The sequence below is a fragment of the Electrophorus electricus genome, chromosome 22 (assembly GCF_013358815.1).
Source record: "Electrophorus electricus isolate fEleEle1 chromosome 22, fEleEle1.pri, whole genome shotgun sequence".
NCBI lineage: Eukaryota > Metazoa > Chordata > Actinopteri > Gymnotiformes > Gymnotidae > Electrophorus > Electrophorus electricus.
In genome coordinates this window covers 8,795,323-8,821,282 of record NC_049556.1, presented here as the reverse complement: position 1 = coordinate 8,821,282, position 25,960 = coordinate 8,795,323, and the positions used below count along the sequence as shown (strand labels likewise).

Here is a 25,960-nt window from a genome sequence, read left to right as displayed (position 1 = left end):
ATAATTAAATATTGAATACATTAAATATTTATATATTAATACATGATAACTGATCATAATCACCTCAGAGCACCGCAACATCGTCGTCGCACTGTACACTGTACACTGTACACCGTCTTTGTACACTAGCTAACTACTAAACCAGTCTGTAACTGAAATTGTGTCCTTTCTACTTGTAAACACTAGTGACGAATCTACAGTGTAAAAAATACAAAAACAAAACAACTACTGAGAGAGCGGCTCTTTAGAGGAATATTACACTATGACTTAAAAAAAAACCAAAAAAACAAAAAGAAACCTCTCAATTAGCTTACATGGACGTTAAGCATGTCAGGAGAGCGTCGCGTGCGCGCCCACGTCACGCGCCGTCTCGCGAACTCTGCCGTGGCCAGCAGACGCTGCTCGAGCGGATTCCGTGGCGGTCCATGGGGTGCGATGGCGCCTTTCCCCGACGAGGTGGACGTTTTCACTGGCCCGCACTGGCGGATGAAACAGCTGGTCGGCCTGTACTGCGACAAGGTACGTGTTCAAAGACCGTTGAGTTCTGTAATCCATAGTGGCCCGGGGAGCTAAGTAGTTAGCACAGCCTAGTTAGCGCGTAGCATTAGCTCGCTACCCTAACTAGCTGCCCTAGCTAACTGGAATACTTGGCGTTACGTAGTAACATCACCGCGTAACTCAGCGTTACAGTTGAATGTTGTTGCACCGTTTGCCAGAAAACTAGCTAACTAACCTGTGTCAATTCAAATGCCGTTAAAGAGCTTGCAATCTGCCCTAGCCTAGCTATGCAGACTATCTACGACCATAAGATAGCTAATTAAATTTACACCTGTGTGTTGATGCGCCGAGTAGGATCTGCGTGGTAGTTGGCTAGCTAAAAAATTCGTGTGCGTATTAGCCACAAGAGAACTTTTACTGAAACAGATAGCTAAGTAAATAAAATCCCCACGATTTCTTGTTTCGAGTACCTGGCTAGGATATGCCAGCTATGTCTGGCTAACCTTGGGTTTAAATAATGTTAGCTAGCTCGCTACAGATTGCAGCTGTTTTCGGAATTTGCTTTCAGAATGTATTCAACTGTTTTCTATTCTCTTTTTTTTAATACTTCAGAACAATCACACTTGAGTCCTCAGCCCCATGACTAACTAGCCTTTTAGCTAGCTTCTTAGCCATCTTGCGAAGTTAGTTACGGACTAATTTAGTACGTGCGTTACGTGATAGCGCACGGGTGCCACCAGTCCTCCATGTTTATCTTACTAGCTCGCTAGCTGCGTATCTCGATTGGCTGTGGAAGTCGTTTGTAGTAAGTGTAGTTATGAGTGATGTAGCTAGTTAATCTGTATATTTTTCCGGTCCTGCCCACCTGAAGTAAAAATTGCTGTGCCTTGCGCTGCCTCTAGTATGTCGTTAATCCGAAGGGATGAACGTGGGCTTTGTATGAATGTTACATAAGTGGGCTCAACCATGACTGATCACCAGTCCAGGTGTATAAATGGAGACACTAAATGAAAGGGTTGACGGTGAGTTCACCTGCGGGAATTGTAATAATAAATTCAAACTTTCAACATTTTTTTTTTTTACCTTGATGAACAATTCAAGGACCTAAATATTATTGTTTATGTATTTTAATATCGCAGTTTTGGCTTCCATGTTTTGGCTTGGATGTTATTAGCTAAATGAGGTGTAGGCCTGTTTTGTGGGTATATATGAATTTGATCTAAATAAAAACAGTACACCTTAAAAACTGGATTTACTGTAATTATGTAACTGCTTTACACTGAGCCATAAAGTACACCATATTATCTGCTAATCACATCCTTGAAACTGGTTGAAACTTGAAACTATTATTTGCTAATCACATCCTACAAGTTTATGGTTAACAAGTAATTTTGTGGCTGTGTAGAGCTTGAATCTTGCTTCTGTGTCTGTACACTTGTCATGTTCTTAATGTAGATGTCAACATGTTTCCTTTCTCTGTTCCATCAACAGCTGTCAAAGACGAACTTCTCCAACAACAATGATTTCCGTGCATTTCTCCAGACGCTCTGCGCCACCTTCAAGGTGTTCAAGATCCATGAGCAGATTGAGAACGAGTACATCATCGACCAGCTGCAGCAGCGGAGCCGCACGATTTACAATGTGCACTCCGACAACAAACTATCCGAGATGCTCTCACTCTTTGAAAAAGGGCTCAGGAATGTCAAGGTGCGTGTTTTAGTAGGTGTGTTTGTCTAGCTGTTTTAACCTTGTAGGTGTGAAGAAAGTGACTCTTGAAGGTCATATGTTTGTCCCTGCCTAGTTCAGGTATGTTGTCAGCCATGAGTGTTGTAAACAGAGCTTAAGGTTTAGGTACGTTTGTAAAATGCCAGTTATCAGGCAGTTGATACTTTGCTTAGGTGTTGGTTGCATCAGTGTGGGTGCCAGCAGATGGCAATTGAAAATGGCAATGCAGGTTTTTTTTTTGTTTTTTGTTTTTTTCAGTCTTTGAATATTATAGTAGGAAACTGTACAAACAGGACAGAAAATGTACAGATGTTGCATTTTTGGTCAAGCTTGTTGTATTGCTTTTGCAGTTTCCCGGTATGGTTTTAAAAACTATTTGGTTTATGGCCTTTGCGGGTTGTTACTGCAAATCTTTGTGTCTTTGGTTGGTTCAGAGTTGCTCAGAATTAGGAAACAGTCTGCACTAAAATGGTCTTACTCAGCCAATCCCAGTTTGCCAATCAAGGAATTTTCCGCTTGGTGAGGCCAAGTGAAATAAGGCTGTCATCATTTGTTTCCTGCCATTAGCCAGAAAGGATGAGAAAATCAAATGAACTTTAATCAAGTTTAATTTTGATGAGCACAATCTTGTGTGTCCTTAAGCTATGTGAGAAGTAACCTGAGTTAGAAGCACAGAACAGTGGAGTTTTATTTGTTGAATTCCAAAACTGTGCTGTATGAGCGAGGCATCATTTAATGTCAGTTGCGCTGTGTAGGCTTTTCAGCTACAAAAACACCCCCCAAATATTTCAGAAGAGTAATTTTGGTCTTGGGTCAGTTTTTGTGACCGATTTGCCAGTCAAGGATCATCGTCAAAGGAATCTGATCCTAGATCAGAGCTTCTCCTCCTGTCAGGGCAAAGTTATTGCTGCCCATGCCATGCAGGGTGGGGCCTGTCTCTTTGCACTGCAGGGATGACTCAGGATGTTGTGGCGCCTTGTGGGACAGCACGTAATTGAGATAGATGTGGCCAGTTCCTAAATGGGAAATTCAGTCTTTCAAAAATGTTTAGCTGACTTTGGGTTGGTAAACAAACAGTCATAGTTCATAAAAAGTATGTTTTAACTATAAACAGCTATGTCCAACTATATACAGTATATACAGCTGCAGGCAGTATAAGCCTGTTTTCATGCATGACTTATCGAACACAAAAAAAGGAATAGGATGTGCTTGTCTGAATCATGTCCATGCTCAGACACATTAATTTCAGAGTGTTCATTTATCTTGTGTTCATTTAGAAGAGTGTGTGTGTGTGTGTGTGTGTGTGTGTAATGTTTTTTCTGTGCATCAAATATGATCTTGTTTGTTGGAGAGTTGCATAGTACTGTACTTTAGTGTAGTGCAATACAACAAGCCTCATGGAAGAGCACTCTTGCTAATATGAGGGATTTAAATGGATTTAAAAAAAATAACATTTTTCAGAAAATCGGAAAATAACAAATTTGAGTTCTCCAAGAAAAAAAGTCTTTATGGATTAAATAAATTGTATCTTATAGTAACATTTACATTAGTTTTATAAATTTAGTACAGTAAAGTGTCTACTGTCTCCTATGGCAGTTTAATTTGGGACAGTAACCTGATACCCCACAACAGTTCCCCCCCCCCCCCTTTCTGGGGAAAGAAGTACACACAAAGTTTTCCGTGAGACTTGGTGACTGAATTGAAAGTTTTGTAATTACGGTATTTAAGTAATGACTTGAAACGTGTCATGATCTCCTGTGTGATGTCATGGGGAGCTGTAATTTAAGCTCCGTTCAGTGGGTCTGTAGTAAAGAAGCAATGCAGCACACTTGCAGTGGGGCTACAGGTATGTATGATTTCATTTAGGGAATGTTGCTATAACTGACCTGCTTGAGTGTAGCTCCCTGCATAAGCGCATATGCTTGTGCTGGTGCTCACATGGTGCGTGGTGGTGAGTGCTGACGCTTTGCCCCTCTACCCCTGACCTCGGCAGAGTGAGTGCGAGCAGCTGAACTACGCGCGGCAGCTGAAGGAGCGGCTGGAGGCTTTCACACAGGACTTCCTCCCTCACATGAAGGAGGAGGAGGAGGTAGGGCTCACCTCCATGTCCCACCCCACAGCTTTATTGCCTGCACCTGAACAGAAGGATCACGCTGACCTTGGTTTTACACGCTGCTGATGATGGGCCATGCACCACTGATTTTCAGCACTGGTCAGAACACAGGGCACAATTCAAAACCAACCATTTTTGGGACAAGAACGTAGATCCCTTGAACTAGAAGTCGCCAAAAACAGGGATATGTTGAGTGCAGTAAACCTGCTGCTGCTGATAAAGGTTTGCATAGGGTGTGTTGTGCTTGCACAAGAAAAACCAAAAGAACAGGATTAGCATAGCTGAAGGCATTGATAATCATGCCAAAGTCTTTCACAGGTCGTATGTACTGATAACTAACTAATTTGTTTATTTGAACTTCTCACATGATTGCACCTGTCGCCACCCCCCGGACACACACAACTCAGGTGTTTCAGCCCATGCTGATGGAGTACTTCACATATGACGAACTGAAGGCAATTAAGAGGCAGGTGATCGCCCAGCACTGCAGTCAGCAGCAGTGGGACACGGCCGCCGAGGTGGTGAAGGGGTTAAACGCGTGGAGCCAGGCCGAGGAGCTGCACAAGGCCTTCAAATACTCGGACCACGAGAAGACTGAGGCTGGTGAGGAGTCACACAGGCTAAAACATACATTCAGCAGTTAGGATAGAGGGCTCCCGTCAAAGGGAAATTACCTTATTGAAGTATGTGAGCAGCCTGAGTCAGTTTTCAGTGCTTTTCCTAGTCCATAATCTCTGACAGATATTGTGGTTCCTCAGTCCAGGTACTCGGGTTACCTTTCTTGGACTTGGATAAACAAACATGCCATAGTTTGTCCTGGCGGGAAGATGGTGTTTTTCAGACCTGTCCCATTTGGTTTTAACATTCAGTATCTTTAGTCTTAACTGTCCTTGGAGCTCCTTGGTAACAGCGAGCGCCTGAATATTTTTCGTCATAGCCACACGTACCTGCTGCGGCTGAAATGTATGCACCAAATCTGCTTATAGGCGTGGAAGGCAAGTGGGAGGTCCTGTAATGGGAAATGTGTCTTAACACCGAAACCATAACTATACACAGGCTGATGTAACATCCTTCCAGCCTTACACAAACCAGGGTATTTAACATTGGTTAATCATTATTGTAATATGGTGCTATGCACTATGGATATTGCAGATGGCTGCAATATACAGATGAGCTGTCTAACAGTTTTTCTTAGTGTGTATGGTGGTTTAGTGGCAGCTAGGTTAAATGACACCAGTCACATCAACTATGATCAGTCACGTAAATAATTTTATTTGAAAATAAAAAAGGCAGATTTTTAACCTAGTAATGTGTAGGTTTCAGAAGTGTGTTTTAAAATCACTTAAATGTACATTACCGTTGCAGTATGTAGGAAGTATAAAGATAATTTTGTATTTTGTCCATACGTAGCTCTAACCACCTTTACCTTGCTGAAGGTCACAGCATATGCATTCTGCATTAGTAATTTACATGTGGTAATTAACGTCGTCTCATGTCCTTCCTGTTCAGCAGAGTTTGAGGGCGGTGCACACACGCACGTCTCTGTGCTGCCAGGGGAGGTCTTGGTGCGCCTGTTCCGGTACCTTGGCCCGGACGACCTGTGTCGCTGTAGTCAGGTGTGCAGTACCTGGGCAGAGCTGGTCAAAACGGGCTCACTTTGGAGGCACCTGTACCCAGTCCGCTGGGCCAGAGGTGAGAGCCCAGCCTGCCGCTTCTCTCTCCTTTACCTGCGATGCCCTTTCTCTGTCTGGTGCAGCTGTGACTCTGTTAACATGTGATGAAGCCCCAGTGAACACACTGCGTCATCATGGTGAGATTTTGGCAAGCAGTTTTAACAGAGCGCGTTTTCTAGGTGATTATTACTGTGGTCCCCCGTCGGAGCTGGACCAGGATCCAGATGAAGAGTGGGTGCAGAACCTACAGGAGGAAGGGCGAGCCTATCAGGAATGGGACGAGGACGCAGACATTGACGAATCAGGTAAAGCCTGCCTGCCTGTACAGATCTCCTGCTCAGATCTGCAGGTGTTATGGATGTCCTTGCTAGTGGCTTAGACGTTGAGAATTAGTAGACCCCCTAGTACTTAGACCCAGTCCTATTTTCGATTCTGTCCTAGCCCCTTGGAACTAGCGGTTCTCTATTGGCAACCCTGCTGCAATATGAACATGTCAGAATGTGAGATTGTCATTAACGAATCAGAAATACTGTAACATTAGCTAGCTAGTCTGCGATGCTAGTCTGCGATGACCATAATATAATATATAAAGGACATGAAGATAATATAGTGGTTATTGTACATTTTAATGGTTTTTAACAGAGAAAATACATTTGTAAGTTTCCATGGTTGCTGGAGTATCTATTCAGCTGTAATTTGCAAGGCATTCTGAGACATTTTTCCTTAACGCTCATTTTGGAGTGTGCCTCTGAAAGACCTCTGTTTGTAGCCCAATGTCCCCTAGTCTGCTGTATCAACAAGAATCAGTATCTCTAGGCATGAACGCTCAAGAACCTGGGGGGGGGATTGGAGAAATGCAAGCCATTGTATGTGTAGCATGAATATCTGAGTGGTTGTATTATTCAGATGTTCGTGTGTGTGCGCACACGCGTGCATGTCTGGTTGGGTGTGGTCTTCATAGAGGAAGCACATGAGGACGCACTGGCCATGAATGCTGTGCAACAAGAGAAGAGACTCCTGAATGGATTGATCCAGAACCTTCTCCCTGCCGTGGGGTCGTCCGTGCGCACGGTCAGCCTGGCCTACAGTGTCACTGTCTCCAGCAAAATGGTGAGCAGCGAAGAGGGAACCTGCGCATGGCAAGGAAGCTTCCACTGTGTGATGCATGCCAGGTCTGGCACAAACCACACTGGGGGTGGGGGAGGCGGTGTTGAAATGCTTTCTCGTAAAAGCTCTTCATTTCCGCTAAAATTTCTTCTGATGCTTGTGGTGGTGTAACAGTATTTCAGAACAGCATCTCTCATCTGCACAAAACACTGGTTACTGTGTTGAGAGGAGATGGTGCCTTGGTGCATCACTGCACAGCCTCGCTCATTTAAATATCAGTTAACGATCAAGACCATCATGGTGGAGTCACATGTTGGAGAGAGATGATCATCATTAATCTGCACAGTTCCCTGGACTATGTAGTTAGTGTCTTTTAAGATAAATGTGGGGGTTAATGTAGAGCTGCTCACATTGTTTGTTTTTATTTTTAAAACCTCTCTATCTCTCCTCCACCAGGTGCGTCAGATCCTCAGTCTGTGCCCAAATCTTAAACACCTAGATCTGACGCAGACCGATATCACAGATTCAGCTTTTGAGAGGTTAGTGTTCCACCATATCTGCATTTGCCTTCCCTTCAGTTAAAAAACAAAAACAAAAAAGGAACCAGATTTAATTTCACTGGCAAGAATCTTTTTGGATGCAGTTCTGGAGAGATGACTGACTTTATTTGATTTAAGCAGGAGGTGTCACTAATATAAATTCCTCTGTTGCTTCACCTAGCTGGGAAGAGCTGGGGGCATGTAGCTCGCTTGAGCATTTGGACTTGTCAGGCTGTGAGAACATCACTGACCACACTCTGAAGAGGTTGTCCCTGGCCATAGGTGACATGACCATACCCACCTGTTCCAAGAACATCCCCGACCGCAGAGCCAAGCTTCTGAAGGCCTCACCCTCTCCAGTCAAGCTTCTCGATGAGCACTCCACCTGTTCAATGGGACGAACCCGCCAAGCTTTCATTTTTAAGCGGAGGCCAGGTGGGCGGGGCATGGGCTGCAGTCCCGTTTGGGTTCTGGACCCAGCTGAGCTGGCTGACATCGAGGATGCAGCGGATTGGAGCAGACGAGGCGGTGTGTCTGCACAGGATGAGGAAAAAGGGTCTATTTTGGAGCTGCAGGCAGGAGGCGGGCCTTGCTGCTGCAGAAGGCGCAAGAGGCGGAGCTATATTACCGACACTGCTTCCTCCTATTGGCAGCAGCTGTATGGTGCTTTGGGAGAAGTGCAGTGTGGCCACTCCACATGCTGCAGTTCAGACACTGCGGTCAGGACAGTGAAAGGAGCGCAGTGTGGCTCCCAGCCCACAGGGGACAGTGCTGAGTTTCGGACTACATGCCCTTCTGAGGGCGACTACAGGACTGACCAAACAGGGGCCTCTCGAGCTCTAAGGTTCCTCAGCCTGTCAGGATGTTATCAGGTCACAGACCTTGGCCTGAGGTGAATCCTACACATACACACTTTTTAAAAAATGTAATACGTGGGTCATTTCTACACATTGGGTGGCCCATTACAGCAGAGTAGCCAAATCAATTTTCAAAGAATAGATGACAGTAAAATGAAACATACATAAATAGGTTGTTTACTAGCTTCAAGAACAAATGCCAAAGAGTCATAATGACCAAATGTACTGCAGTTTCTACAGTTTAGAAAATTTCAGAAAAAACAATTAAATTCTATCACTAGTACACCATATTCTTCAGCTGTCAAAATCAAGCTTGAAAGGCCATAACAAAAAATGTTACAGGTGTCTCACTGGATCTGTTAGAATTGTGTGGGCATAGTGTTGAAGTCAATACGTTTATAAGCTTCATATATGCAGTAAATTTGTAATGGGAGCATTAGTACATAAATTCTTTTGTGTCTCATCTGTGTGTCTTGGGCATGTATATGCCTCTACATGTGTGTGGGGGTTGGGTTGATGTATGTGTCTGGCTCTGTGCATGGCTGTTGTAGGTGTTTGTCTCAGGGAGGAGGGCTCCCCCTACTGGAGCATTTGAACCTCTCAGGCTGCCTGTTTATCACAGAGATTGGACTGCAGGAGCTGGTGTCTGTCTGCCCCACCCTCAACTATGAACACTTCTACTACTGCGATAACATCAACGGTAACGCAAACACAACCCCCTGCTCAATAACAAAAAAATCTCTGATGTAATGGCAGGTCTCACACACACACCCACACACCAAGTCTTACACTATAACAATGACAGCTAATAAATGTACATGCACAAAAAACACTACTCTTCACTGGTAACTTCTTATGATGAGTAAAGCGTGATTGCAGTATTTAGTGCAGTTCTAAAAACTAACATTTTCTGAATGTGATTTTTCTCCTCAGCTCTCTTTGGATGTTAGCTTTGTTTTGAAGTTTTATGCATTTAACATAACTCCTGTGCACTGTATTGTTTGGGGTAGTTATGGAAGGTTTTGCATTGGCTTTTATGTAGAAATGTAATATGACTTATGAACAAAAGGTGTAATGAGTGCTTAACACAGCTCTCGCTCAACTCTGACCTTGTGCACGAGATGTTGATGGGTGTACAGTACCTCAAGGTAAGTATAAAGAAAATTAGTTTCTAGATTGAGAGATGGATCCATGCAGGTACATGGCAAGCTATCCGGCTTTTCTAGAGTATTGTTTTATCATTCACAGGTGTACATAATAGTATCATGGTTTTTACCTACTGTAGAGCGGTTTGGACACTTTGAAATCTGATACAAAAACAAAATATGGCATGAGTGTACAAGATTCAAGTTTGTCTTGAACAGCTCTTGTTTCGTGCTTTAGTTGTCCACTGATTGATCCTTTAGTATGAAGGTGGTGTGATGGACAAAGAAATGCTCGGGACTGTTTTGCAGTAAACAGACAGCACTAGTGAGCCAAAGCACATGAGTTTGCAGAGTATTTATTGATATGAATTGTCTGGAGAGAAACTCTGTGCCCCATCCAGGCAGTATGCATCGCCAAGGTTACAAAGTTCAACAACTCATGTAGATCTATGGTAACACTATTATACATGATTGACTAGGTAGGGAGTACAATAATTGGACTCCCACATCCTCCTAGCTTCTTTGGGTTCATCATCCTTTAACTCAAATCTCTTTAATTAAGCTTAAGCATCGGAGTAGATACAGTGATGGACTAACGCCTATGCATATATGTAATGAGTATAGAATGGTAAATAGTAAACAAATGCATACGAGTACCTTTCCATCACAGCATTCATTCTCCAGTCTGCTATGATTATGTACAGTGACAAACGTGGACATGGGATGTTTTGACACATCATATAACCATATATCAATTCTTTTTGGATTTTGATGTATTGAACTCAGCAGTCAATGCCTACAAAATTTATATTTCCTTGAAAGATGTCCATTGCTCAGGGTATTTCAATTAAGATATACATAGCAGGTGACCCTCCTTCAGTATCTTTTTTGTTTTTTTGTTTTTTTTCCCCCTTTAAATATATATTTAAGATTACATGTTAAATATATATGTTCTGAATATACACTACACTTGTTTTACATATATTGTAAGGTGAGATCTGAGTTGTATGATATTTCCTGTGTATTGCTCTAATACATTTAAAATAGTTTTTGAGGCTGCTATTTTATTCCAGTTCTGGGATGTGACCGACACACTCCTACTGACTGCGTCTCTCTCTGCTCTTCCCGCAGGTCCCCATGCTGATATGGCTAGTGGATGTCAGAATCTGCAGTGTGGCTTCAGGGCCTGCTGTCGCTCCGGAGACTGATCATCCTTCCCTAATGCATCTCCTGTTTTGGCTTTGCTCTTCATTTGCGCGTTGCACTACCACAGCTCGTCTTTTTTCTTATTTCATGTATCTTTCTGGTTTTATTTTTTATTTTTTTTATGTTTATCTCAAGCTTACACTGCCCTCCTACTCCTCTGTCACCTCTCTGTCTTCCTCTATCACACGTTTTGCTTGTTTTCTTTGCTTCTCCCCCCCTCTCGCTCAGTGGGCCCCCTTAACCATCGTCTTTGCCCCTCCCCTGATGGCCTCTCTGTCTTCTGTCCTTTTTCATTTGCACTTTTAAATCTAGAAGTGCTCCCTGCTGTCACTTATGGGCTTGTTTCCCCTCAAATGAGAGAGAGACGGGGGGGGACGACCCAGAATTCCTTGAATCAACATCCTCTTTCGAGCGACTGGGCAGTTTAAATATGTACATTTGTAGAAGAATGATGTGTTAATTGAAGTTATTTGCTGCTTTGAGTTTGAGCTTTGGAAAAGGTTCCTTTAGGAAAGGGTTCTTTGCTGTCCTAATTTTGAGTGCTTTGAAGAACCGCTACTTTAAGCACAGAATACTTTTTTGTTTTTCGTGGCAGTAATGGTAATCTCACAAAGCTGTACACCCACCTATAGGACTTAGTGGCCGACAGGCCCTGCTTCTGCCTCTAGTAAGCACGTGCAAGTCGCTACCCTGCAATTACTGTACAGTTACTTTGGCTTTACTGCTTCTGTTAACATGTCTGACTTCTGTTCTCGTGCAGCGCTGCACACTTGGCACCAGGAACAGCCACTGGAGGGCAGTGTGTTCTGTATACAGGTTAAGGCTTGTTTAGGATTAAACTGCATTGTCTGTCTTGAAATAAATATATGATAAACATTCCCCTTTAGAAGACTTTTGTTTTGTGTGTGTGTGTGTGTGTGTGTGTGTGTGTGTGTGTGTGTGTGTGTGTGTGTGTGTGTGTGTGTGTGTGTGTGTGTGTGTGAGAGAGAGAGAGAAAATTCTCCATGAAAACATTTTAGAATGAAGAATAACATTTAATTCTATATAGGTTTGATGCATGCCTATCAAATTGAGTGGGGATTTAAAAACAGGACACCTCTGCTGGTGCACTTGCAAGACATATTTTCCTGGGTCATCAGGCAAGTACCCTATTTAACAGCTGTACCGATGTTCATGGACCAACATATGAACTGGAGTGAGCCACCTTAAGTGCTAGTGATTTAAAAATTAGCCTCTGTATTATAAATATAACTTGAGACACCTGGACAGTTGTCCTGTGTGCTGTTGAAAATAGCATAGGAATGTTTGCCCCAGCAATCCAAAAATTTGCACTGCAGTGAGCCACACGATACATACAACCATGAGCATTAGGACCATGTGTGATTTTATGGGTTTTATTAGAAGGTGCCCTTCTATATTGTGGTGGATTAAATTTTTCAGGACAAAGGGGTTGAGTAAGCAACACCAATACAGAAATATTGAGATGTAGAACAAAAGATTTCTTGTTCCTTGCCATATACAAAAAACATTTAATGTAGAGTAGTCCAAACCCAAGCCCATACTCCCCTCCCTGATGACTCTGTGCAATGGCCACTTCTGCGCCAAACAAACTAGTCCACTCCACTATCCAGTAACAGCGTTTCCGACAGGGCCTCCCTGCAAGAAACCTGTGCCTGTCAGTCGATGTGGCACTAAACACACATTGTTTGTCCATACACAGGCAGACAGGGGTTCTTGTGGGTCTGGAAACAACTGAATGGGGAGAAATGGCACATGGACCGATGGTGTGGCTTCAAATGTGTGAGGCTAAAGAATGAAGTGGATCAAGCTGATCAAACCAATTTAGGAATGTGTGAAGCCCAAATTAACTTTGTTCACCTCAGTATTGGCTGACTTCCCCAGTAATTATTGTTTGTCTATCTTAACAGCCTTGACTACAGTGTTGTAATCAGTTAAGTGAGTGCACAGTAAAGACAAAAGCACACAAGTAAGAGTGTTATGCTTTCTAGCATTTGCTTCATTTGCTTTCACTGCGGTTGGTACGTTATTGACTTCTTTTGAGAAATGGTACACTTCTCCAAATGTGATCGGAAGGTTTTATAGTGAAAATGTGCGCAGATCCAGGATGGAGAAAGTGAGACTGCACTAAATGCAGAGAACATCCAAAAATAAACAGAAGAAAGGAAATAGCAGAATAATCTCTTTAAATAAGATATTTTGTACAGCATAATATGATCCATCCGCTCTTAAATCATCAAGACTGTGGTGCATTACTAATCATCCATTAATATTCCCTTTTTAAAAGGGCTTAGCATTAGTTATATTTTTACTGTTCAGCGGACCCTCTTACCCAGAGCAACTTACATGTGTCGGTGCTTGTGCTGCCTAGGAAATCAAACCCGTGACGTTGGTGGTACTGGCACGTTGTACTACATACCTTACCAGATGAGCTACTGTAACGTTTGAAATTATTGTGCTTCCTTTTCTACCCGAAGGTCAGGTGGTATTGGAGTTTGTCTTAATTGTCTTTGGGTTTACCTCCGACTGTGAGTAGCCAAGTCCAGCATGAAAAAAAAGAGTAAGCTTTGCTCAAACCATCTAAAGCATCATAAATTCAAGATAAATTTATATGATTAATCTTGTGGTAATCCACACAGATTAGCCAAAGGCTACCATCCTGTTTCCTGATTTGAACTACTAGAGCAGCCCAGGGGCTAGTTGGGGGATGAATAATATCAGTCTCCTACATTTGCTTTAACAATGCAGCCACTTCATGTCATAAATACAGGGAAGGCAGCTTAATGGGCTTTTTGTCTCCAATATCTAGCTGATGTATAGCTAAAGGGGTCTGGCCCAACTCTGTCTCCCTTATGCTAAAACCAGTTAAGCAATTTAAGCAACTCAGCCATCCTATCAGATTGGCCTAAGACTTTCTTAGCAATGCTTATGTTTTCTGCTAAAGAGTCAATAGTTCAGCACAAGCTGGCCCCTTTTTGTTCTTTACAGGCCTCCTCCCTGTACTCTGCTCTTAACCCCAGCATGCTGAGTACATACTTTCATACGACTCCTCACAGGAAGCTTGTCATCAGTGATATTGATCACCCAACCTGGAAGGGTCTATCTTGTCACCCCGCCAGTAAACTGAGCCACCAGTACATCGCAGAGATGTGCTCCAGAGACAGCTGGGTCTGACCTTCCATTCAAACTATCTCCATCACAGTTAACAGCCCCAGGATCAATTACCTCACTATGAGAGGAAATGTGGAATGTGTTGAAAACACGACAAAGGGGTCTCATACCCTCAGGACTCAACAGGGGTACTCTCTTCCCCATAACACCCCACACTGTTTCTGCAGAATCCAACACAATACCATACTTTGAAAGAAAATCAAAGCAGAGAAAATCCTATTGAGAGGGAACGTCAGCTACCAACACTAATAGAGCTAAGGAATCAAACTGGCAGACTCTCAGTCATTACCCCACAATTGCAATACTACCCCCGTTTATCTGCATACACACCTCCCTTAAACTCACTAAGTTTAGCCTCTCCCCCGTAAGGGTTAACCATATGCATTTAGGACTCACCCATCGAGCAGTCCCACTGTCTACAAACAACACAGAGTGTTAAAGCTATGAGTACATAGCTTTAAATGAAGCGTGTCCTTCTGGCTACAGCTGTGTACACCACCCATATCTTATTTATACTGACACATTACGCATGAACCAGAAAGCTAGTTTTCATTTCAAGTCCTTTGAAATTATTTTTACTAGCATTAAGAAGCCCACCCAGCCTCTTCCACTAATCGGCATCTACAGGCCACCAGGACCATACTCAGAATTTCTTAAGGTATTTGTAGATTTCCTTTGTAATCTACGCACTCTAGTAGTAGGACCCATTTTAGTTGGTTCAATATTCTTTTACATATTGGTTTTTGCATTCGCCTCTATTATATACAAACCATACATAAATCAATATGTTCCGCCACATTCCAAGAGAAGGCTTCTCTTGACCTTATCCTAAAGAAGATTGTTTTTCTATATGGTCTTGAGCCTGGTGGAGAGGTCGTATATCTTACCCTGAGGTCCACCAAAGCCTACCCAGGATCCTTTGCTTAAGCCTGCAGATGCCTCTGCCCTGTACGCAAATCAATCTGAAAGGACACAGAATCTTTATACTCCCTTATGTTTTATGTTATTAATATTTCTAATGCATTGTTCGGTCTCTTTTGCCTGTAAACACTCCTTATTACCTCAAGGGCATGCCACTGTGTGAGTCCTCAGCCCGCCCGAACCAACACCACTGCTACGACCACCTCCGTCGTCGGGCCACGGCCGTCGATCTTCTTTTCGCTTCTCCTTTCAGAGCAAAGCGGTGCGACCTCGGGGCGGGTGAAGAGGAGCTCGGCTGTCCCCGCCGCCAGAGCAGCCCTGCCTGGGGCTGAGCGGCATCCCAGAGCGGCGTCCTCCAAGTCTCAGCCTCTCAACCTGAGCCAGGTAGAGCCGCAGCAGAACTGCTCCTAGAAATCTCCCCTTCATTCTGCTCTATTTATCATGGTAATTTTGTCATTTTCCAGTGAGCATCATGTGTACTTTATACCTTATATTTCTTACTTAGAATAATCTTTTCCAGTTAAGTGGGTATTTTGAGTATGCCATAAGGTGTGTATCGTAGATGGGCCTCCAGCATCCCAAAGCACTGAGCCTGGCCGGTCGATTGATTTGCCGGTACGCTGTGCGTGTTGGCCAGCATTCGCTCGCAGCCTGTGTTGAGTCCAGCGTTTGTGCATTAAGGGCCCGATGAGTTTCAGAGTTTAAAGGGAGCTAAGTGGGCCAGCAAGCAAGCCCGCCTGTCTGCAGGTGACGTAGGCCACAGGCTCCAGCAGCAGGTCCAGCATACGGCTCCCCTCCAGCGGGTTTGCTTATTAGTCAATGGCACCTGTGAACAGACCGCAGGCTTGTTTTTTGGCTTCAGTTTCGTTCACGGTCGTCTTAGTTATTTTTTGGACACACGTGTTTCTGATTCATCAAGAAGTCTTTTGTAGGGCTGAAAGAAGATCGATATGTATTACACGTTTTAAAATTCAAATTCTTATATGTTGTGTCTTGTTTTGTACATTGTAGTATGTCAGTAGATAATGTTGTTTTTAGTTTATAGATTTGTAAAATAAATAAATAAATAAATAAATAAATAAAAAATCTCAATACTATCTTAATAGGTTTCCAACAGTCCCATGGTAGGCAGTAGTTCACCTGGGTGCTGGGAATATTGACATGCCTATCGATATCTTGTTGCCATTTTTTTTTTGCCTTGGCTCCTGCCACAGTTCCAGCAGTCTGTGATGTCATCCTACGATAGGTCAGGAAGCGGCTCCGTTCTTCACCACCGGCCCGCAGCCTACTCGCTCGGCCGGAGGAAAGTCAACTGGTACCCTTACCTGTGAGAGGAAGAGGAACACAGACAGACAGGAGGGATTCCTGCATTGAACATCAGATGGATTATTGAAGTTGATTATTGTAGTTTCTGGCCAGAGAAACTCTATTAAATGTATCTGAAATGCAATGTGTGAGTGTTGTGTTTAACAAGATGGCTGTCGTATTTTGAATTCAATGGGAGGTGTAACTGTATTTAAAAATGGTTCTTTGGCACTTACTGGCAATATGTGTTCAGAACACATCTCACATCCAACATCAAGCTCTTATTTAACTCCTGTAGGATTTTAACTTCTGACTTTGAATCTTGGTTTCATTTAAAGGGATATTGTGGGCTAAATGGAGCTAAATCTACAACTACAGTAGTGAACTGTATTACTACAGAGAAATCGTTTTGGGATTCTGTGTGTTTAAAATATAAAAAAAAAATCTGAAACTTTAAGAGGGCTGGCAATTAATATGATTAATGTTTCATCAGAAATATAAAACACATTTTAGGACTTGCAGATGCTTTATTTTCATTAAAACTATTTGTAGATTATGTTGTGAACTATGCCCTAATTTGTTGTTTGAGATGGGACCAGTCTGTGATGATCTGTAACCAACACAGCAGCATAACCAAATTTGAACTTCTGCTGTATTGCAAAACAATATCAAATGTAAAAATATGATAATTATGGCCACATTACATAGTGACCTATGCTCTACCAGGACCTCAGTGAGTAATTCTCTTTCAGTAACTTGGAGCCTGTGTTTTTTATTTTGCTATTTCTGAAATGATTAGGCAACATTTCCCTTTTAATGTATATGAGGAATCCACAAAAACGATACCCACTTAAGCGTGCTTCAGCATAAACAAGAAGACATTGCAGTTTGGATTATTTCTGGAGAAACAGAACAATGTAGTATCTTAAAGGGCAGCTTAAATGTGTTTCCTTTGATCTTGTTTACTTGCTCGGTTCAAACACGTGCAGTTTGACGTTCCACATTGTGACGCTGCACCTGCCTGTTATTTTTTGTCTTGTTGCCATGTGACGAAGAATCCGTAGATCAGCTCAGTGATATTCTGTGCTAACGCTCTCACACCTGTCGATATAGCCCGATAACCATTTAAACTTTTTAAATCAAGTGATGTGGAAGCAGAACACGATGGAGGATTATGATTTATATCCGTCTGATTTTCGTGAGCCTTCTTTCCGTAAGGTTCAAGGTGGGAAGATCGTCAACACTGAGAGTAAGTTATGAAGTTAACTAGCTAGCGACAGCTAAGTCACAGATATGCCATTGTGTTTTTGTATTTGCTGTTTTAGTTTTTTTTTAAATCTACTTCTATTTTAGTTTTAATTTTGAATATAGCTGCTAACTAGATCTGCATGGCATGCAGCTATATTCTAAATGAAAACTAAAACAGCAGCAGATGTTTTTAAAAAAATCAAAGCTCTGTGGTTGAGCTAATTTAGCTAATTGATAGTTATTATGGCACATCACATTCAGCCTCAAAGAACAAACAATCTCTCTCGTTCATTTGGTTAGTGGTCCTGTTTTCATCTTTCCGTAATGGTATATTCTCTTGCCCTTCAGATTCCTTCAGTGGGATCTCCCACTCCAAGAAGGTTAAATTTGAGAATCCTGCGCGGGGCGGGAGCCCTGGCCCTCGGATTCGGGCGGGGACACCCTGGCCCTCGGATCCGGGGTTCAATTCAATCGATGGCTTACCTGCCATGGTCTTTTGCCCCTCTGGAGCCTCGGACGAGGCTTCGTCGTCGTCTTCCTCCTCTTCCAGCTGGCAGGGCGGAGACGAGGCATTGACCTCGCGGCGTGCTGACGGCTATCAGAAGCGGGGCAGCCTCAAGAGGAAGAGAGAGGAGCCACACAGCAGCAACAGTGTACAGATCCTGGAGGAGCTCTCCTCCCCTGGGTTGTCCAAGCGCGTGGCCAGGGGCAGCGATTGCGAGTACCAACTGGTGCAGAACGAGATCCTCCGCTCCGTCTCCAACAGCTACGAGGTTTTGGAGTCCCTGGGCCGTGGAACCTTTGGCCAGGTCGCCAAGTGCTGGAAGCGGGGCACCAGTGAAGTAGTCGCAATCAAGATCCTGAAAAGTCATCCATCCTATGCTCGACAGGGCCAGAACGAGGTGGGAAAGTTGTGCCTGCTTTAAATGAGCTATTGATATGGCCTAGAATCAGCTGTAGCCCTGACTCTGTTATTGTTTGTTTCAGTTTTTACAACATATGATCTGTTGGTGTCAGATGTGCTAACGCACAATGTGGAATTTGTATACAGCCAGGGTAGCACAGAAATACTTGTTTGGCACACTAGTTCTAATTTTCACTAGTTCAGTAGGAACTAGTTCGGAGAACACACGGACAGCTTGAAGCTTACTCTAAAAAGAATATTTAGCTACAGTTGTGTAAGCCATGCCTGTTTGGATGTGCATTAAAAATGTTATTGTTATGAAAGAGCATTAATCTGCATTGTTTGAGTACCAAAAGCAAGTTCATGGGTTCATTTCCAAGGGACCACTTCCATAATTGCATCTCCCAAATCCTGTAGAAGTAAATGGTTGAAGGGAAGTACACAAAGTGCTTGATGCTATTGAAAATAAGTAGGCTATTTGTCAGCAGTATCAAACTTTGAAGCTGTGACCACGTAGCTTCGGCTTCACGCGTATTCCGTCTTCCCTCCTTTGCTCCTCCTCAGGTGAGCATCCTGAGCCGGCTGAGCAGGGAGAACGCCGACGAGTTCAACTTCGTGCGCGCGTACGAGTGCTTCCAGCACAAGAAGCACATATGCCTGGTGTTCGAGATGCTGGGGCAGAGCCTCTACGATTTCCTCAAGCGCAGCAAGTTCAGCCCACTGCTGCTGAAATGCATCCGGCCCGTGCTGCAGCAGGTCGCCAAAGCGCTCATGAAGCTGAAGAGCCTGGGCTTGATCCACACCGATCTCAAGCCTGACAACATCATGCTGGTGGACCCCGTCAGGCAGCCGTACCGCGTCAAGGTCATCGACTTCGGCTCAGCTAGCCACTTCTCCAAGGCCCCCAGCTACCTGCAGTCCAGATACTACCGGTGAGGGACACGTGCTGAGGCGTGTTAGAAATAAGTACGCACTCGTTGCACTCTGGTGTGCTTGAGAGTAGAGCTGCATGTTGTGGACAGTTGTAATAACCCTGCTACACATTAAAAGCCTATGATGAGCATTACAGTTAACTGGAGCACGATTGATTTATAAGTGGTTTATTTTTATTGGGTCGTGTGAGTGCTGTCATTTAGCAAAACACGTAATGAACCGTCTTCGGTGTCTGAGATTAGTTAGGATGCGCTGAACTGCAGGCTTTGGTAATATCAGTATTTAGCAAGTCTGTACAAAACCGCTATTACATTGTAGCTACACTGTTAATTAACAGTGTAGTATACTGAGTAACGGGTGTTTAACTGCATTGGTATTCTGTATTTACTTAACGCAAAACAGAACATTATTGTAGTGTTGGTGCATTGTAGTGTTGGTTCCATGTTACACTAGAATAGTGGGTGTGTAATGTAAAGTGCTGTCTAGGAACACAAACACACCCCCGCCCCCCCGGCCCCCCGGACTTATCAGCTGAGGCTGATTTCATGATGGCGATCTCTGTGTTTTTGGTCCAGATCGCCTGAGATCATCCTGGGTCTCCCATTCTGTGAGGCCATCGATATGTGGTCCCTGGGCTGTGTCATTGCTGAACTGTTCTTGGGCTGGCCCCTGTATCCCGGAGCCTCCGAATATGTTCAGGTAGGCACATGGTCCTTTGAGCTGTGCCTTAACACCCGTACAGCATCAGTGGTGCAGACCTGTAGTGGTTTTGTGGCTGTAGTGATATGTGTGTGTGTGTGTGTGTGTGTTTGTGTGTGTGTAGTTTGACCTTTTAGCTGCTTTGTCGGCCCGCTCATTTTTAGGATTAATATAAATGAGTTTCTATGTCCTGTTTTTTTAGACATGCACTTTGAAAATGAAAGGATGAACGCAAAATAAAGTCATAATCCTTTTGCCGTGTGGTGTCTCTGCAGATCCGTTACATCTCCGAGACGCAGGGCCTACCAGCAGAGTGCATGTTGAGCGCAGGGACCAACACGCACTACTATTTCTACTGCTACCCCCTGTGGAGACTCAAGGTTCGCCCGTCTTCAAATGCCAAATGCCATGTGTTTTTCATAAGGGACGTAACTTAATGACTTCATGTAACTTAATGGTGGAGCTGAATGGTTTGTTTTTTCTTTCCTTTCTCCAGACACCTTCGGAGCATGAGGCGGAGCGTGGCATCAAGTCCAAGGAGACTCGGAAGTACATTTTAAACTGCCTTGACGACATGATGCAGGTTATTTGGGCTTTTGTGCGCGTAACTATACGCATTTCTTTTAGTGTTGCGATGTGAAATTGAAGAACGTGACAAACGGCTCCCGCAGCTCACGTTATAGAGCAGGTAGAACAAGGTGCTAGCTGAAAGGTCGAGCGTTTCTGCTGTCATAACGAGTAGCGCATGTGAGACTCTGGAGAACGGCATCTGCGAAGGGCAGAGCAGTGCGTAGAAATTTGCTGCAGAACTTCGTTCGTATTGGGTGCATTGCCGCCCTCTGCTGGTGAATAATATAACTCACCCATGGGTCTCTCTCGCAGGTCAATATGACCAGTCTGGAAGGCACCGACGTCTTGGCGGAGAAGGCCGACCGGCGGGAGTTCATCGACCTGCTGAAGAAGATGCTCACGCTAGACGCTGACAAAAGGATCACGCCAGTGAAGACCCTGAACCACCCGTTTCTGACCATGACCCACCTCCTCCACTTCCCTCACAGTGCACAGTGAGTTGCTCCAGGCCTTCCAATCTACATGTCAGTGTTTCAAAAACATTTTAAGCAACACCGTGTTAATTTAGAAATCCAAATAGCATCAGAGTTTCTCTGCTAGTACTGTAACTCCCCCCACCCACCTGTGTGTGTGTGTGTGTGTGTGTGTGTGTGTGTGTGTGTGTGTGTGTGTCTCTCTCTCTCTCGCTGCAGTGTGAAATCTTGCTTGCAGAACATGGAGATCTGCAAGCGGCAGTGCACAGGCTTCGACAGCAGCAAGACCCTGTTTGATGGTAAATCTCATGCCCACTTTGGTGCTTCTTTTAAATGTTACATTAGAGTTGGCTTTTTGTTTGTTTGTTATTCTTCAAGTAGATTTAAAACATCACCAAACTGGCCTCCGATTCCACCTATAAAAGAAGACAAAAATGGTTTCAAATGCAAGTGTTCTACCAAATCATGTTACTGCTCAAATGTGATCCACAAATGGTGAATCAGGTTGTTGCCTAGTATTCCAGTAGCCGATAAAGATTCCACTCTACCGTAGTTCAAAACGAAATTCCGTTGAATCCAAACTTCATTGTGTAATTGTTGATAATTGTAGCTGAGGTTTTTGTGTCTCTCATTCTATAAGACCAACACTATGCTTTCTTCTATGGTTCTTGTATGTGTATTTGTGGAAAATTCAATTCTACTTCTGCTTTTGCAGTACACAGTACTTAAGCAGACCGAGAACTCTTCTTGGTTTTTCAAGGGTTGCGACTTGTGCAATATTCAGCACATTTAAATAAATGTTTCTTTCTTTTCCTAGACGTTTTCCAAACACTTGATTATTTATGACATTATGGAAATTTCTTTCTTTCCTCGAGTACAAACTCGAGTCCATCATTCGTTGGCTGATATGTTACTATCATACATGTATACATGCAGACTCAAGCAAGGAGTTTGTAATGGTGGTACAACTGTGTTCAGATCTTTTGATACTTTTTATTGATAAAGATGTTCTTTTCCAGACCCAGTAGGGTTTTGTTGTTTTTTTGTACCTCTATGAACATTATTGAATAATATACCTTATAAGGGAATCTCTAATTAAGAGAATCATGTGTTTACATTTGGAATAAATTACATACTGATAATACCCTAGCACCTGTGTCATACACGTTTTTTTAATGAAAGGGGTTCAAACCTCTCCTGTACACCAAAGCATCCCAAGCCAAGTCTTGGAGGATTTGTCTGTCAGTCATTAAAATATCAGTTCACAGAAAGATGGATGAAACATGTTTTACTTTGATGAACTTTTTACCTTAGAGTACTTTGTTTGGTGTGAGAAGCTGTAAATGTGTCCAGTCCTTAAAGCATTATTCTGATTTTTCTTGTCCCCTCCATCATTTTCATGCTCTCCTTGTAAGGGCTGTGAAGATGCTCAGCAGAAAATGAGCTGCTCAGCTGCAGAAGAGCACTTCAGCCTACATTTCAAGCCCATTCAAATTTGAACTCCTACACTGTCTTCTCACATCCATTTCTTTTTGAATGTCAGTTAGGACATCAAGATGAATTAAGCACACTAAGCCCAATACTAAGAGACTGGTAGAGTGGATGAGCCACAGAGCAGGACACAGAACTATTTTTGCTTCAGCCAGTGCTAACTTGATGCAGTCTTGTTGCTTTGGGATTTTGCAGGCTTTGACTTCTTGGGTGTGTGATGAGGATTTTGCTTAAATTAAACTCCTCATAAACACGTATGACCAACCTGTGCCTATGCTCTACCAGGACCTCATCGCGTACTTCTCTTTCAGTAACTCGGAGCCTGTGTTTTTTTGTTTTGCTATTTCTGACATGATTGGGCAACATTTTCCTTTTAATGTATATGTGGAATCCACAAAAATTATACCCACTTAAGCGTGCTTCAGCATAAACAAGCAGACACTGCAGTTTGGATTATTTCTAGGGAAACAGGAAAATATAGTATCTTTAATTCGCTGCATAACAGTTTACATTAATTATTAATCATTCGTATGTGTTGACAGTTGCAATAACCAGATTAAGAAAACATGCCGTGAAAATGCTGCCGTGTCCGTATTATAGCAGAAATAATGCAGCTTCACTGTGCAGATCATCCATAAAAGTTGCTCTATATGGATTTTATGAATAGTATGCGAATTTTGTTTAAAAAGACGATGAGGCCTAACGGGAAAGGCTAAAGTGTCAAGTCGGACTTGAATTCAACGACTCAGGTAACATTGGGCTCTCTAGCTAGGCTAGCTAACAGACAAGCTGTCTATTTGAGATGGTTAACTTAGCTAGTTCACACATTACTTATGCACATCTCTTGCGGTAATAGACTCTAATTTTCATGGCGATGGAGCACGTTAGTTAACTAGCAGATTAACTGCCAACTATTTGCTGTAGCTGCGATTAACGTTATTATCTAGCATTGGCTCGCTAACCGTCGGATTGCTCTAAAAGAGCTGTGACAGCTGCGTGTCAGTCCTCGGTCGCTGAACTGTCTTCATGTCTAAGCACGGATACCTGTCGATAATGGGATCATTTGGGGGAGAATGAAGTGTGAACTAGCTAGGATAATTAGCTAGGTACCTGTCCGCCAACGATGTGGCAAATTTAAAATACTGCAGTTCTTTCGTATAAAGGGAAGCTTAAAATTGTGTGACATGTGACCTTTTATCTTGGCTGCTGGCTAGCTATTGTAATTAAGTTGAATTTCAGCTTGAACACCTTTATAGTAATTGATGGTTATTATGACACATCACATTCAGCCTCAAAGAACAATCTCTCTCATTCGTTTGGTTAGTGGTCAGTTTTCATCTTTCCCTAATGGTATATTCTCTTCCCCTTCAGTTTCTTCCAGTGGGATCTCCCTCTCCAAGAAGGTCAAATTTGAGAATCATGCGTCCGGCGGGAGCTCTGGCCCTCGGGTTCGGGCGGGGTCGCCCTGGCCCTCGGATTCAGGGTTCAACTTGTCCTGTGGTTCACCTGGCCTGGTCTTTTCCACCTCTGTAGGCTGTGACTTGGGTAATATTCAACACATTTTTTAAAAATGTTTGACAGTTGCAATCAACAGATTAAGAACACATTTTGCAGGTTAGTTACTATTGTGGTTGTGTTTTTTAAAATCTACTTCTATTTTAGCTTTAATTTTGAATAAAGCCCATAACTAGATCTACATGGCTTGCGGCTATTGTAATCAAATTGAAATTGAGCAGAGCTAAATTATTTAAATAAAGTGCTTTCAGGGTGATGTGGAGGCAAAACAACATGGAAGATTGTGATTTACATCCGCTTGATTTTCTTGAGCCTTCTTTCTGCAAGATTAAGGGTGGGAAAATGAACAGAGAGTAAGTTATGAAGTTAACTGGCTGGCGTTAGATAAATCACAGAATTGTGGTTGTGTTTTTTAAAATCTACTTCTGTTTTAGTTTTAATTTTGAATAAAGCCCATAACTAGATCTGCATGGCTTGCGGCTGTTGTAATCAAGTTGAATTTCAGCTTGGACACCAATATAGTAATTGAAGGTTATTATGGCACATCCCATTCAGCCTCGAAAAACAAACAGTCTCATTTATTTGATTCGTGTTTCTTTTTTCATCTTTCCCTAAAGGTATGGCATCGCAGCTCCAGGTATCCTCTTCCGCTTTCAATTAACTCTAGTTAATTGCTTCAAGAAGGTCAAATTCGAGTGTCATGCGTCTGGCGGGAGCCCTGGCCCTCGGATTCGGGCGGGGACGCCCTGGCCCTCGGATTCAGGGTCCAATTCAACCTATGGCTCACCTGGCCTGGACTTTTCCACTTCTGGAGGCTCTGAGATGTGCAATATTCAATACATTTAAATAAATGTTTCATTCACATTATGGAAATTTCTTATTTCCTGTAGTATCTTCAACGGTTCGGTTTTGCCAGCATGCTCTATGTACCTCTTTGAACATAATTGAATAATATGCCTTGCAAGGGATTATTTTAATTAAAAGAATTAAGATAATCATGTGTCATACACGTTTTCTTTAATAAACGGTTGGTGCTGTGCCAGTTTCACTAATTACTTAAATCACTCAGGCCATAGCTTAGTTAATGCTGTGTCCGTATTTGTTCTGTTAGTACAAGGTTGAAGCTGCTGTAAATGATTTTGAAGTTATCAACTTCTGCTGTACCACTGAAGGAGTCCACCCCCTCCCTTTAGAGCATCTGTTTTTTTTAATGGATATAAATCTGGAAAATTACAGACTTGACAGATTAAAAAGCTAACAAAAAAATAATAATAATCAGAGATGACTTTTATAAGCCGTCACCTTAAAAAGGCACATTTAAAGAGTGGATCCAGTGCTCCAGCTTGCATGGAGTAGGCTGGAACATGTTCCTAATTAGGAACCACAACATGGCTGCTCAGGAAATCTGAATGCCAGACAGACAAAAACAAGGGCTTCAAACCTTTCCTGTAACACCAAAGCAACGCAAGCCAAGTCTTAGAGGATTTGTCTGTCAGTCATCAGCTATGGCTGTGTCACCTGACTGAGAAACACCTGGGTTACCTCTGACCCATGGGGTGGTAAATGGTCTACCAAAAACAACCTCAAATGGTGACAATTTGGTGGTGGCACTGGGCATCATTCTGATCTCACACAACACTGCTGGCAGTAGATTGAGGTAATAAAAGCAATATGGGCGTCCGGTGATATGGAAGAGGATCGCCTTTTAAATAAAATTCAGGTAGCTCAGGTTGAACATAATGGTACCAAGAACCGGTTGGTGTAAGTATTGAATATGAATATGCATACATTGAATAATGTATGGTTTGGAGAACAATAGTGGAAACTGAACAAGTATTATTAAAAAATT

At 42.9% G+C, this 25,960-nt stretch overlaps 2 protein-coding genes across 3 annotated transcripts; both read left to right on the top strand.

Annotated features, from left to right (window-relative positions):
• Positions 1-360: 360 nt before the first annotated feature.
• Positions 361-11,742, top strand: fbxl5 (F-box and leucine-rich repeat protein 5). Of its 2 annotated transcripts, none has more exons than XM_026998670.2 (11): positions 361-519; positions 1,990-2,205; positions 4,217-4,312; positions 4,744-4,939; positions 5,849-6,028; positions 6,189-6,314; positions 6,971-7,119; positions 7,573-7,655; positions 7,837-8,547; positions 9,064-9,212; positions 10,789-11,742. In XM_026998670.2, exons 1-11 carry the CDS (start codon positions 436-438, stop codon positions 10,863-10,865), a joined length of 2,067 nt encoding a protein of 688 aa, XP_026854471.2. In that variant the 5' UTR covers positions 361-435; the 3' UTR covers positions 10,866-11,742. The 2 variants fall into 2 exon arrangements, with proteins under 2 accessions (XP_026854471.2, XP_026854470.2); XM_026998669.2 differs by having other exon boundaries at positions 5,846-6,028.
• A 5,700-nt stretch (positions 11,743-17,442) lies between these two features.
• On the top strand, positions 17,443-24,772 carry LOC113570377 (homeodomain-interacting protein kinase 2-like). Its single transcript, XM_035521744.1, has 10 exons — positions 17,443-17,527; positions 17,827-18,428; positions 18,995-19,362; positions 19,939-20,062; positions 20,338-20,442; positions 20,559-20,645; positions 20,945-21,126; positions 21,325-21,404; positions 23,968-24,141; positions 24,729-24,772. Exons 1-10 carry the CDS (start codon positions 17,443-17,445, stop codon positions 24,770-24,772), a joined length of 1,851 nt encoding a protein of 616 aa, XP_035377637.1.
• The last annotated feature ends 1,188 nt before the right edge of the window (positions 24,773-25,960 follow it).

What these genes read in the sequence shown, in the direction of transcription:
- LOC113570377 (XM_035521744.1), top strand. Translation starts at nt 17,443, where the DNA reads ATGGAGGATTATGATTTATATCCGTCTGATTTTCGTGAGCCTTCTTTC. An exon ending in CTCGACAGGGCCAGAACGAG is followed by an intron (nt 18,429 to 18,994) that starts GTGGGAAAGTTG and finishes GCTCCTCCTCAG; the next exon opens with GTGAGCATCCTGAGCCGGCT. An exon ending in GAGCCTCCGAATATGTTCAG is followed by an intron (nt 20,063 to 20,337) that starts GTAGGCACATGG and finishes GTGTCTCTGCAG; the next exon opens with ATCCGTTACATCTCCGAGAC.
- fbxl5 (XM_026998669.2), top strand. Translation starts at nt 436, where the DNA reads ATGGCGCCTTTCCCCGACGAGGTGGACGTTTTCACTGGCCCGCACTGG. An exon ending in ACATGAAGGAGGAGGAGGAG is followed by an intron (nt 4,313 to 4,743) that starts GTAGGGCTCACC and finishes CACACAACTCAG; the next exon opens with GTGTTTCAGCCCATGCTGAT. An exon ending in GTCACAGACCTTGGCCTGAG is followed by an intron (nt 8,548 to 9,063) that starts GTGAATCCTACA and finishes TGGCTGTTGTAG; the next exon opens with GTGTTTGTCTCAGGGAGGAG.